The 13,313-nt window shown below is 39.6% G+C and overlaps 1 protein-coding gene across 8 annotated transcripts in view; it reads right to left on the bottom strand.

The window, feature by feature from the left end:
- Nucleotides 1-1,478: 1,478 nt before the first annotated feature.
- rhobtb4 (Rho related BTB domain containing 4) overlaps nt 1,479-13,313 on the bottom strand; it is a 45,118-nt gene continuing 33,283 nt past the window's right edge. For all 8 annotated transcript variants that reach the window (XM_031309077.2, XM_031309072.2, XM_035994188.1 and 5 more), the window contains 4 exons: nt 8,299-8,449; nt 7,966-8,054; nt 7,639-7,744; nt 1,479-7,076 (listed from right to left, as the gene is read on the bottom strand). In XM_031309077.2, the coding sequence (XP_031164937.1) occupies nt 6,898-7,076; nt 7,639-7,744; nt 7,966-8,054; nt 8,299-8,449 (525 nt within the window). In that variant the 3' untranslated portion in view covers nt 1,479-6,897. The remainder of the gene's footprint in view (nt 7,077-7,638; nt 7,745-7,965; nt 8,055-8,298; nt 8,450-13,313) is intronic.

A 13,313-nucleotide genomic window follows, 5' to 3' on the forward strand; every position in this document is an offset into this window, starting at 1 on the left:
ACCTTCCCTCGTCACTCTTCTAAAGTTACTCATCATCAGCCACATCACTTAACATCACCATGGCAACACTCAACCCACTCCCCTCCATGTTTCTGTGGCTTTCTGGGATCCTTTACCAGCACACTCTATTAAAAGTCACAGCTCACTGCATTAGATCTTGATGATTCATGTACTCAGGGAGCCACTGGGTTAGAGTTGCTGATTCAGTCTTTCTTTCATCCAAAGTTTCAAGATAATGTCAAAAGAATATAAAGGAGAGCAAGTGCCTGGTGATTTGGAAGACGAAGAAGTTTTTTAATATTGAAACTGATCAAATAAAGCATTAATGATGAGACAGAGGTTGATTGTGTTTGGAAAATCTGTAAGGGTGTTTGAGGTGTTTATTTTAGTTTATATATTTCAAGACCAATAAAGGATAATGGTGTACATGCATATTTCAGTGTGCTGCTCAACATGAGTTAATGCTGGGAACTCCTGACAGCAGCTCAGTCCTGGCCTTGAAACAGTAAATATCCATGATCCTTGGCATGTCCGAGGGCCCCAACCTAACTCTGGGTCTCGTGAATCATACAAAGAATCCTCCACTTAGCATTGAGAGCCTGCTAGAAGACCTAGGTGTTCAACCTAACCCATGTGAAATAAATCTGTATCTCACACAGTAAGGTTGCACAGTTGTTTTTCTACCACTAGGTGGCATAGTTGCATCAAACTTGCAGTGTGTGTAAGTTTGCATGCATTGTGTGAGACAAAGGGTTGAGAGAGACAAACGAAAAACACAGAAAGAATGGAAGCAACTGTATTTTTTGTTTTCCTTCTCATTCTATTAAAATTTAATTATGTTGACCTGTCTACAATATGGTAGTCTATTTCCTTCCGCTTTCTTTGTGTTGGAATTTTAAACTCTGGTGGATTTATGAGGACTATGGTTAACTATGGACTGTGGTGGCTCCTCAGATCTCTGCATGATAAATTGAGACAGCTAGCTAGTCTATCTGTCCAATCTGAATTTTCTCTCGCACAACTATTTTGTAGCGGCTACGTGCGGAGCTTAGCACCGCCCATGACGACTGTGATTGGTTTAAAGAAATGCCAATAAACCAGAGCACGTTTTCCTCCCATCCCGGAATGCTGGGTGGACTAGCCAGCCCCTCGTCCGCTTCGCAGCGTACGGATGGTCTGGCAAAGCGAGACTTAACAATATGGTAACCTAGTGGAAAAAAATCCATCATTAGATTACTCATAACAAATTATGTTTATATTGAATATAGATATTTTTTCCAATGTTACTGAATTCATCTTTTCATGCAGAACTATCAGTGGTATTTTATATTTTCTCCTTAATAAATTAAAGATGACCATCTCTTTGCAATGTAATTGCATCTGGAAAATTAGAAACATTAAGTGGAACAAAGAACAAACATATATTTTTAAGTCTATGAATTTTACAGAAAAACACAATAACACACTTGTGAAACAAGTTCAAAAGATTAACAGTTTTAATAAAATCCATGTCAAACATCAAAATACTGAAATGGCAAAAAAAAAAAAAAAAAGGAAAAAACATTTTTTTAACTTTTTTTTAATTTTGTACAAATCACAGTGGTTCAAAAATATTACAAACTTTTAGTTTCTAAACAGTTTTTGCAACAGCAGCAAAACATTCTGATTGTTGTGTATTTTCTTGAAAGCCCTTAATAGTTTGTGAGTGTGATGTGCTCTTTCTTTTGCCTTTTTATTGTAATACACACGATACCATGAGCAGTAAATGTTAATAAAACTCATATGAGTCAAAGGAAACAAAAGTGCATAACAATACTATACAGTATATACGATCCACTTAAAAATTACAGTATAGACCAGGGATTAATCACACCATGTATCTCTATATGAACACTCTCCCTGTCCTGGGCCTCTTTACGCATAAAATCCTATGTATACACTAGCCTAGCAAATAGATACAGCAGGGTGAGCAGTTCTATTGTGAGAGGTTATTCAAGCTGTGACTCAAATTTTCTCAAATAATATACAACTATCTTCATTAAAGCATAATATATATAGTTGTCACAGCTAATATCTGCCTTTAATCCAACCAGTAGTCCCCAGATGTTGCTCCCCCAATTTAGAATACACTGACTTCATGCATGAATACATTGCAGCTAAATAGTGGAAGCAATAGGGTATACTATTGAATTTGAGAAACAGATCACGAGAAACTGGAAAATTGATAAGATACTTTTGATCAAGAAAACTGGTAAATATAAAGACTTAGCATACGTATCAAAAACGTTGTATTAGGCTACATAATAGAAAGTGCAGGCACCTGAAAGAGTGCGAAAACATTGTTTTAAAACTGCTGGTTTGCTGGGTTTCTTGGTCATTTCATAATTTAAGTTGCGTAGTTTTAGCATAGATGATATTACATACTGAACGTTATGCGTTATCATTGGAAGTTATCACTATGACCCAAATAGCCAGTAACTATGCTGAGATATTGTACATTAACGAAAGCTGCCTACTTTTATTTCTGTGCTCACTTGTGTATTTTCTTGGCTTAATCAACTTTTTTTTTTTTTTTTAAACACAGAAGGCTGCAGGTGCATTGCCACCAGCCTGTACGGAGCCAAAAGAGTGAGATTTCACTGAAGGCACAGGAAAGGAGACACCAACGACTACAAACAATGTGTTCTCTCAGTCACTAGGCCTCAAATTTAAAAAGGAAGGTCAGGCCTGCTGAAAAAAGGAAGAAAAGCTCCACCTCAAATAAATGAGGAGAATGTGACAGTGAAAAGGATGTGATACGATAGAACAAGACAATCCAGATGAATAACACAACCCTACATCCTACATCAGAATGTGACTTTGGCCTGTTGGGGTCAGCGTGGAGCAAATATTGAGGGAAGAATAAAGCTAACAGGGTTCAAAATTTGGCATCTCCATCTCCCCCTCTCTGTATATCAGGGTTTCTCAACCTTTTCCGGCCCAGGATTTACACCAATAATAAGAGAATACTCAAGTTGTCGTGAACTGGAGGTTCAAATATCCAAATAAGTATTATAGCGATTAGGACATATATTTAAAACCTACAGTATTTAATGTAATACATATTATTATTTCAGTTTTATTTCCCACCACCCCATATGCATTCCAAGTGACCCCAGATAGGGTCCCAACCAAAGGTTAAGAAACACTGAACACACTTCTGGATATTCAGAAGCCTCTGTGTAACCCCAGAAACAGGCATCATGCTTTACCCAATTCCCCTGTCATTACACCTGGCTTTCAGCCATTTATAACATTCTTAAAATATGTTCATTACAATAGCAGTAGTAACTTTTTTTATAATTTTCAGTTTCATGCCCTGTTCCCAATATCTTAAAAATCCCAAGAATAAGCTTGATTGAATGTAATAACTACAGTAACAGAATAAAGATCATCTGCATTACTTTTTCAAGCAAATATCCCAGCATATTATTTAAAGTTGTATAATTAGTGATGCTACCTTGAGCTGTGCTGAGATTATAGCAAACTGAGTTGTGCATTAAGCCGCATGCAGTAGCAAGATGAGAGCTACTGTGGGCTTCAGTGCCAACTAGGCCTTAAACAAGAAGCTGGACAAGTCATGTTATTCATGTTATTGAGTTGTGGGAAATTTTGAAAGACCTAAGTGGAAATATCAGGCTACAATCTTCGGGTTTAAATAAAAATCTTACATAAGGAACAATTCATGCTAAGCACAGAAAGGTATAGTCATAAACAAAAAAGAAGAAAGTACATTCCAACACCAAGTGTCATTATAATGACAAAGTTAGGCCACCATGCAAATTTACCACATTTCATCAAAGTGGTTGCACTCTCCCAGCACACAGGCCAGCCAGTGCTCATTAAAAAGCTTTGCTTTCCCAAAGTCAGTGGTTTTGAAGTTAAATTACAGGAATCAACCTGTTAGTCAATTTAATTGCTACCTCTAAATCACCTGGTCAGTGGAGATTTCCGAACCAAGGCGCGAGTCCTTTTACATCCAAATAATTCCCACTGTAGAAAACATACTACAAAAGGCTATATGATTAGACCAACCTACTGTACTACAGTCTACGAAGAGTTTTATTTAAGGCCATTTGTCTGTCCATAAAAACAAGCAGCAGGCCTAAAGATTCTTCACTGGCATGGCTCCAGTTTGCTCAAAAAAAGGAAGGATAATGGCTGAGAGTGCATAAAGCAACACCATAATCTGTTTTACAGTTTTAAAATTATCATAGAGATTGTCTACTCTATCCATCATGTCAACCACTGCAGAACCTGTCTGCAGGTTTGCTAAAATCCCAAACTAGTTTTTAGTTTTGTCCAACTATAAGGCACACAGACTAAGATAAGAAGCTTATTAGGGTCATACCAACTATCAATAAGACAAATCTATTAGCCTCCATTCTATGGGAAAATAAAAGGAGGCCATGGAAGTCCATAAAAAAACTGTCCCCCAACTTTCACCTCTTTGGATTTAATTTTTAAATTCCCAGAGCAAAGCACTGGCATGACTTTGAAATCTCCGTGGCGTAATTCCAAATTATGTGGGTTGCATGTAATGCTGACTGAGACGGAGTTCACTTTTACTCCACTTTCACTCTTTTCAGAGAGGAATCTGCTCAATTCTCACTTGGGTCTCGTGAGATCCTATCTGACTTCTATTTGGGTAGTCGAGCATGACTTTAACACACCTCCCATGGAGAGCGGCAGAATGCACCACATGTTTCACACAATCTATCTATCTCCTACAGTTGCCTGGGTAAAGCTGAGGGGCGCAAACCCACAAATAGAACAACGTGCTAATACAAAACTCATCACCACAAAGTTTCACATTCAGTGCTAAAGCCCAAAGAAATTAGCACCCTTAACAAAAAATTCAGATTTGCACTCATATAAGCTTATATATCAAATCCGTTGAGACAACACATCACAATTGCAAATTCAATCTAAAGTAATATTATTTTCCTGGTTAACAAGGAAGCATAACAGACCACACTGTTTTTTGAATTCAAAACCAGTTAAAGACATCACAAAGTTGTAACCACTGTAGGTAAAATCTACACATTCTAAAATGAGTGACCTATTACGACTATATGCTTACAGACTGTAAGCATATGGCAAAGAAAATCTAAGGTTTAAGAAATGTGTCACATTTTAATACCATCATTACTATTCTGCACGTCCATTGCAGGCAAATACGAAACAACTAGACAGACGCTTAAACTGTGAACATAAAATCACGAGTGTCTGTGTTCATGTGGACACTGTCTTATTGTGTCTTAAGCAGCATTTTCAATTCCAGCGAGAGGAATGGAAGGCAGTGACACTTTTCTCCTGACACCACAGACTGAAAACACCACCACTAGGAGGGATTCAAATATTACATCATACTGCTTCCTTCTCCCACAAGCCACTTTCGCTTTTCTCCTACATCCCCTCTTGCCCATAAAGGAAGCAGGGAAGCAGAAATAAAGTAAGTGAGGAAGAAAGAGATCAAAAGAATCACAGCTTTGGTATTCACAACTAGGTGAAAACTCAATCGTCAGGTACAGTCCATTTTACTCATCACAACACTGTGCTTTAGCTTTCTCCTAACACTCTGCAAGGATTGAAGTTATACTGATTTAATAATTGAAACTAGAGTGAAGCAATCACAGGCACAAAAACTCCTGTTAGTGTGAAGGTTAGTGCCGGGGCCCTGAGCAGTGCTGCCCCTAGTGGTGTAGGGGAGTAAAGGCAGGCTGGCTGAGGTGCTTCAATGCAACCAAGTGGTCATGGACGTTTCATACTGCATCCATCGTTCCTCAATGGCAGAGGTATCAAGGAAGGCTAGCCCTCTTCATCTCCATCATTGCTATAGATTGGTCACTTTGAATGTCTCTGAAGTGCAGATTGGTGAATCCATCTCATCAAGGAGAGCGTGCGTGTTTGTTTTTTTTTGCACGCGTGGTGTGCAGGAGGACTGGGTGGGATGCACAGGAGTGAACGATGGACACCAAGAACCACTTCACTACTAGACTGGAGGCTAATAACTATGATCAAGCCTCCTGACTGGAGCATCCCAACTTGCTAATGGTTTTAGGGTTGCCCTTACACCCTAACCTGGGCTCTAGATTAACAGTCCCATCATTGCAATGGCAATCAAAGTTTGCAACACTTCCTGGGAGTAGTGTAGTTTCCCCTGATAAGAGTGTCCTAGAAGGGCGCAAAAATACATAAAAAGGACGAATAAAAGCAAAACAATAATTACATTGTTAAGTGTCAGTTCCTGGGAATCCAGTGCTGGTTTTAGAGGGGTGGATCTTTTGCACCGGTCTGTGTGTGTCAGCTAACAGTCTGCGTAGAAGTGAAGGCAGAGGTAAGCTCCCCGAGAGAAGCTGCAGTGGTCAATGTGTAATAGTCATTAAGGTCAATGTGAAGGAAGGAGACAGAGAGATAGAGAGAGCCCTTGCTCCCAGGCAAATCACTCAAAGGCTTGGACACTGTGAGTGCTGGTGGAGGGACAGAGCTCTTGTGGAGGGGACAAGGGGCTGCACTGCGACGCTGCAGGCCCTTATAGATCAGGGCGTCTGGGAAGCACTCAACTCGGAAGCATCACTCAATCATGCCAACCACAAACATACACTCACACATCCACGCATATACCCTTCAGCTAAGTCCAAAACAAGCATACCAGAATACACTAATGAAGTCACCCACAATTATTAAGAGGCACATACATTCCCCCAAACATGCTGACATTCAGGCATAGTAGCACTGAGAGTCATTTCTCCACTGATAGAGGATTTAAAGCGGACCTCCTCTATATGCGTTACAGGGGGGTTAGTGGGTAGGATGACCCAGGTCAGGGTAAAGAAGTCAGTGGTGGAAAACCCTTTAGGAGATGTGCGGAGAGGAGGACGGGTGTCTCCAGAAACACCAGCCCCGTTTGGTGTGTTGCTTGCGCAAGATCTCCTCCTCACGCTCGCGCTCCTTCTGAGAGCGCAGATAGCGGTCCTCCTCCTTAAGGAACCACACAGGAGGCCAGCGCTGCTTCTCAAAGTGCCTCTGGTTTTCTACAGAGAGGGGGACAAAGTTAAAAACATTAAGAAAAGGACCAATTAAAACGGGAAAAATCAACAAAGACCATTATTATTGCACAGCGAGGGATTGTAGATTAACATATGGTCATACATACATCATATGGTCACATTACAACCTACTATGTATAAAATGTGTGTAAAATGTATTATATTCTCATCTTTAATGAAACGTGAGGATGTATGTTCCCTATAATGTACTTGATGCAAGACAGAATCTTTTATTTTTTTTACAAAAACAGCTCAAAAGAGGCTCATCTGTTTCTCCTTATACTATTTTTATTTTTTAGCTTCCTTGCATCAGTGTTGTTCCAGACCAAAGAAAATCAGCTCTCCCGCTCCAACCAAATGCTATGAACAAGTCACAGCATGCTATAATTCCTTAGCAGTGTGCTTAACCCAGAAAACTTACTTTTTTTCAACCTAGCACTGCAAAGCAAATATTGCAGGAGTTTTACTGAGGGGAAAGCTGCATGTGTGAAAGGGGTTTGGGAAGGGGGGCAGATTATCAGAGCAGAGAGAGGCGAGGTGCCTGTACCTGGAGACATGGCCTTCATGTCTTTGGGAAACTTGCGGCAGATGCTATTATAATTAGTGCAGATGTGATGGAGACACCAAGCTGATAGTTGCTTGGCATTGTGGAACTGCAAAAGGGAAAACAAAGGAGATATGCGTTATTACAGCTTCGACAGTAGAGGCCTGTAAGATTTAAAAGGTGAGATAAGAGACAACATTTGAACAGATTAGGATCAACAAATCAATCTATGGTGAATTACTATTCATCATTTGTTTTAATACAACCTAGAATTTAATATTAATAAATTATAAATCCATTATTTAAAAGGACAATTTTGCAAGGACAGACCTGTGCAAGCTCGAGGTAAGCCAACACTTGTCCATCAATGTCACCTCCTTTCGCTGCCAACTGGAGAAGCTCGTCCACAGCGTGCTGTTCTGAAGAGGCAGAAAATGTACATAAACATGTCAATATTACTGTTTAAATGCACTGACACTGACATGACATGGGCCCAAATTTTTATCTCCTTTTAACTCTGTTGAGTCATTGATAAAAGGCAGTTTGTCAAGGCAGATGAAGCTCTATTGAAACCATATTGTGCCACGGATGTCAGAACAAGACATTCAAGTTGATAGGTAGTTCTCTTCGCAACCTTTCTAACACTGCAGAGAGAGTCTTTACCTGTGAGGGCGACAAGTCGTGGCAAACACAGACGGTTGGCGAGAATTATTAGTTCCATGGGATCCAGACCAGAACAGGGCGTCAGCATTCCACAGTACAGGAACTCCAACGTCCCACGCATACAGGCTGTACTGGTATCAGGAATGGATACCTGGAAAATGACCAGATCAAGAGGAAACAAAAAAACATAAGTAATGACAGGCTAAAAGTCAATGAAGAAGATTAATGGGCATATATATAGACAATAATGTTCATGAACATTATATTCCAAGTATACAAATAGATACAAAATATTATAGTAGCAAATTCATATATTGGTATGCTATATTATGTGTATTAAAAAAAAGTAACATCAAATGAAAGCGGTGCAGTGGATATTTGGAGGTAAAGGTCAGGGACATGCTCTGGTCCCTGGTCCCTCTTCGATCTAGGCTCAGATGAAAGTGCTGTCTGAGGGCTTGTGATGTGAGCAATATGGCGAACGCTAAAGACCCCAAAGCACACACAGGCAACCCTGCTATCAGGCCCTTTTCCCAAATAAGACCTGTCTGCCTATCAACGTTCTCCTAAGACAGTGCATCACATTGTGCACACGATGCTCTTATAATAAAATAAAATAATATATGAACATGGGACATACCAAAATGTTTATGTGATAATTAAAGATGACTGGGCTACTCCAGACATGTTTAACATTAGGGTAAAACAACATATGAACAATTAGGGCAATGTTTTATAGTGGGCAAAAGTGCCAAACCAGAGTCCACTATATAAAAAAACAAAAAAACAATCACCTGTAATGACCACTAGATGTCGCCATATCTTCAATACTACTAAAGGCACTGGTCATGCTGTGTTTAAGTGAAGCTCTCTATTCCACTTTGGGTAGTTGTATACATAAATGCATAAAAAGAGCAAGACCTTTTTATGGCCCAATTACTGAAAACCAGACAAACAGCAATTTAGCAGCAGGTAATGCAGTCTAAGCCCAGGAAGGACGGAAGGAAGGTGAATGACGATGAATGCCGATGACAGTGATGACCTGACCCCTCCAGGAGCTCCTGAGTGCACCCACTGAGACGCTCTTCAACCTCCACTACCATAGGCAATTAAGAGAATGTCAGCTTGGCGCGACCTCTCGTTACCACTAAAAAGTCACAACACCAAGACAAGGGTGGTCTCTAGAGCTTGAAGCCCCAGCTGGGACCAGGAAGCATTAACGAGTGGACACATTCACAGTCGCAGGACATTTATGGATCAAAAACGCATCAGCTGTACTGACAGGTGTTCTTTTGTCCCCTCAGTCTGTCGTCCTAGAGTTCAATTAATAGTTTAGTGCAACTTTGTTTTATTTGATCAAATCTAATATCATATCAGTCCCTAAAAGGCTTATAAAAAAAAAACTCACCTCAAAAGAATTGAAAATGTAAGACGTAATGAGTGTAGAAATACATTATAGTCAAAATTCAAAAATAATGTGTGGGCGAGGAAAAAGCAGTGAGTCACACAGCCGCCACCACAGATAAGGTACAAAGTTTAAGAGAGAGTAAGAAATAGTAAGAAACTTCAACGTCAGAAAAGTTAGATTTCTGCAGAATTCCTGTCCCTGTTTATCTTGAGCGAGACAGGAGTTTTAAAGACAACTTGTAATACTCCACTGGGGTGCACATCACATGGTAAACACAAAACCACACACCAAGAACATAATCCAGGGGTTTACCATGACACACTCAGCGGTAAGTTTGCATAACAGCCTACAGAGCCAGTAATCCTGCCTTTTGATTCATGGTTTTTGACTCCTAGGTCTATATAAAAGATTACATCTTTTAACTATGGTCCATGGAGTTTGTCACAGGCATGCTCATTGTACGATGTGTCTAAAATATTGTATACCAGTAATTCAAGAAATAATAATAGAATAGTCATGATATCACACAGCAGCATGAACACTGAAATGTGTGAGCCTAAAAATACTGAGAAGGAAGTGTGACATGAACATGGATATAGAAAAGCACTGGCTGATCACATGCTACTCTCACAGTTATAGTTACAGGTTCTATGAATTTTCATATAATGATCTTCCCCAAGAGAACAGTTGCAATACAATAATAGGATGATACAATCTGCTCATATACATAACCCATTAACCATTTCTGTCGTTGTTCATGTGGTGTCCTGACATTACCAAAACCCACTCAGTTAAATTTAATACATTTTGTGGAAATCAACATTTTTGTTTAGTTTGAGAATATTCCCCTGTATAAAAACTGAGTGAATGAGTAAAACTAGGATGAAGTGAATAGTTGATTTGTTAACATTAATGAGTGCTTTGTGAGTCTGATTGGATTTATAAACGGACTAAGGGTACATTTACATTGCTACGTTTTGTTTTAAAAACGAATATCTTTTGCTATGTTGACACCTCGCATTCACACTCCTCTGGTGTTTCAGAGCCCCTAAACGGGAGAAATTTGAAAACACTTCTGACCCGTTTCGTTTTAGAATCTCCGGGGTTCTGTTGCCGTCTGTACGACCGCAAAAGTAGACCTTTTGAGGCACCAACACTGACGCCAAAGTTCCGCCGCCTGATTGGGTCTCGTTTTCTGAGACTAAGCTACTAACGTGCATGCCCAGTATACGAGAACGTTGATGAGATTTGCGGTTTGGGTGTGTTAGTTTAAACGCAGATTAGTTCTTCTACTGGAGCTAAAAACACTTGTGTGCACGGAGATCGCTTTTGGTTCAATACGCTTAAAAACCAAAACGTAGCAATGTAAATGTAGCCTTCAGCTGCATCTCATTCACTCAGTTAGGTGGCTAAAACATATAACCTTCAAATAGGTGTATAACCACTATAACATGTAGATAATATTCCATTGGAAGTTAATGAACAATATGAATCGCTCTGATTTACCAGATCTCATTTTGTCATTGTTAGATTTCCACTTCTTTTTTTGTAAATCTCATAACATCAACTCTTAAAGGTGCAGTAGGTAAGATTTATAAAACTAACTTTCTGTCATATTTGCTGAAACTGACCCTATGTTCGAGTAGAACTACATGAAGCAGGTAATTTAAAAAAAAATCTGCCTCCTCTGGCACCACCTACAGCCTGTAGTGCGATTTGCAAAAATCCACAGCTCCCTGTTCAGATGCACCGATCAGGGCCGGGGGGGTGTCTAACTGCGTGTAAATCACTGCTCATGCGCACGCATTCATTCTCCCTTGTGGGGGGAGGGGCTTAGGAGACCTTTTTGGGCTTTAGCGGAAAGGGGGGAGGGACTGAGAAGTTGTTGTAGTTCAAATTATTTGACTAAGTCCTGGATCTTCACAATCCTATCTACAGCACCTTTAATTCTTTGTCCAGTATTGATTCTCTTTTAGAGTAAGTGAATAGAAGTAGACCATCTGCTGTCGAGGTCTCTAAAACTTCTGCTTCTATTGAAAGACCAGTGTTTTAGTAAGCATTTCAGCTCCCTACTACTCACACTGCCTCTCAACTAGCATGTATCCGTGAAATCCGTGAATACGATTTGTAGTCAGCCAATGGCATGGCAATTCTGGAAATGCAACCTGTGCAACACTTTTTGGGCTTTATCTTTGCCTGTCCTAGGAGGGAGGAAGTAACTTCCGGAGCCAGCAGACAATCTGGTAACTGCAGCTTGCCATTGACATATAAAATAAAATTCATGTGCACGTGTTCAAGTGCTGACAGCTTCATTGTGCAGTCAGTCTTTGAGTCTTAGTCTCAAAGACACCTGCTTTCTTTGCTGTGCCAGTTTCATGCCATAAACAATGCCACAATGGTCATCAACATGAACCATTTAGTGTAACCATAGACACCGGCAGTACATCAGCAGCAAACACTGTGCCCCCTCAGTGATGCTGATGTCCTGTTTTCACCACCGTCCACAAAAGCTGCAAAGGCTTTTTTTCACACCCACTCACATGGTGTGTTCTGGAATAAAATCCAGGCTAGGGAAATACAAAAAAACAAAATTGTTTAGTTTTCTTCCAACGTGCCCTCTATAACCTTGAATTTCACACCTAAACTGCATACACGTCATTTGTATTCCTTGTCTCTCTCTGATTACTTCCAATCCTTTTGAGGGCCTGAATCTACTTAACCTAACCCTGCTTACTTTGAAAGTAACCATACTCCAGGGGATCTGGTTCTGCAACACAGTACAGGGAGCCTGACTTAAAGACAGACATTAACTTCCTGTCTTTTATTTTTGATAAGGTCAGGTCCAGTGCACAGGCACTGGCCCTGAAGACACACCAAGCGAGCGGAAGCTGAACCTCAGGTGAGAGCGCATCTAAAGTAACCCGACCTGCCACTTGGAGGATGCTACTGACCTCAAAAGAGGGTCTATGTGTGTGTGTGTGTGTGTGTGTGTGTGTACATGTACATTTTCACGTAGGCAATTCTATATGTGGTTATTGTGTGTGCAAGGCCTCCAGGGATGTGGTATTTGCAGAGACTACATTTGCAGGTGAAACAACGGTTTGTAGGTCAATCTGACAAAAGACATCCTGAACTGTAAAACCTTCACATACCAGGGTTATTTTACTAAACTAAAACTGAAACTAAAACGAAAATAAGCAGTAAAAAATACTACTCAAACTAAATAAAAACTTGATATTGCCTGGTTAAAAAAACTAATATATATAAATAAATAAATAAATAAAAAGGGAACGTAAATTAATTTCAGTTTTAGATTTTTTGCTATAATATTTCATTTCTTATGACATTGAACCACAGGAACTGAATGGACTTGACATGCTAGGAGATGGCACTGTGCCACAATTGCTTCATATCGGACACTAAAGTAGCACAAGATTAAACATATATTTTTTGATTTGATCTATTTATTCATTTCGAATGAAATAATTTAAAAAAAAATCAATAATAATAAAATGAACAGCAATTATGAAACAAAGTCTCAATATATAAATTCTTATGAACAACATAAGTAAACAACAAATAAATATCACGTCAGAAAAGGAGTAGG

This window comes from Sander lucioperca, chromosome 2 (assembly GCF_008315115.2).
Source record: "Sander lucioperca isolate FBNREF2018 chromosome 2, SLUC_FBN_1.2, whole genome shotgun sequence".
Classification (NCBI taxonomy): domain Eukaryota; kingdom Metazoa; phylum Chordata; class Actinopteri; order Perciformes; family Percidae; genus Sander; species Sander lucioperca.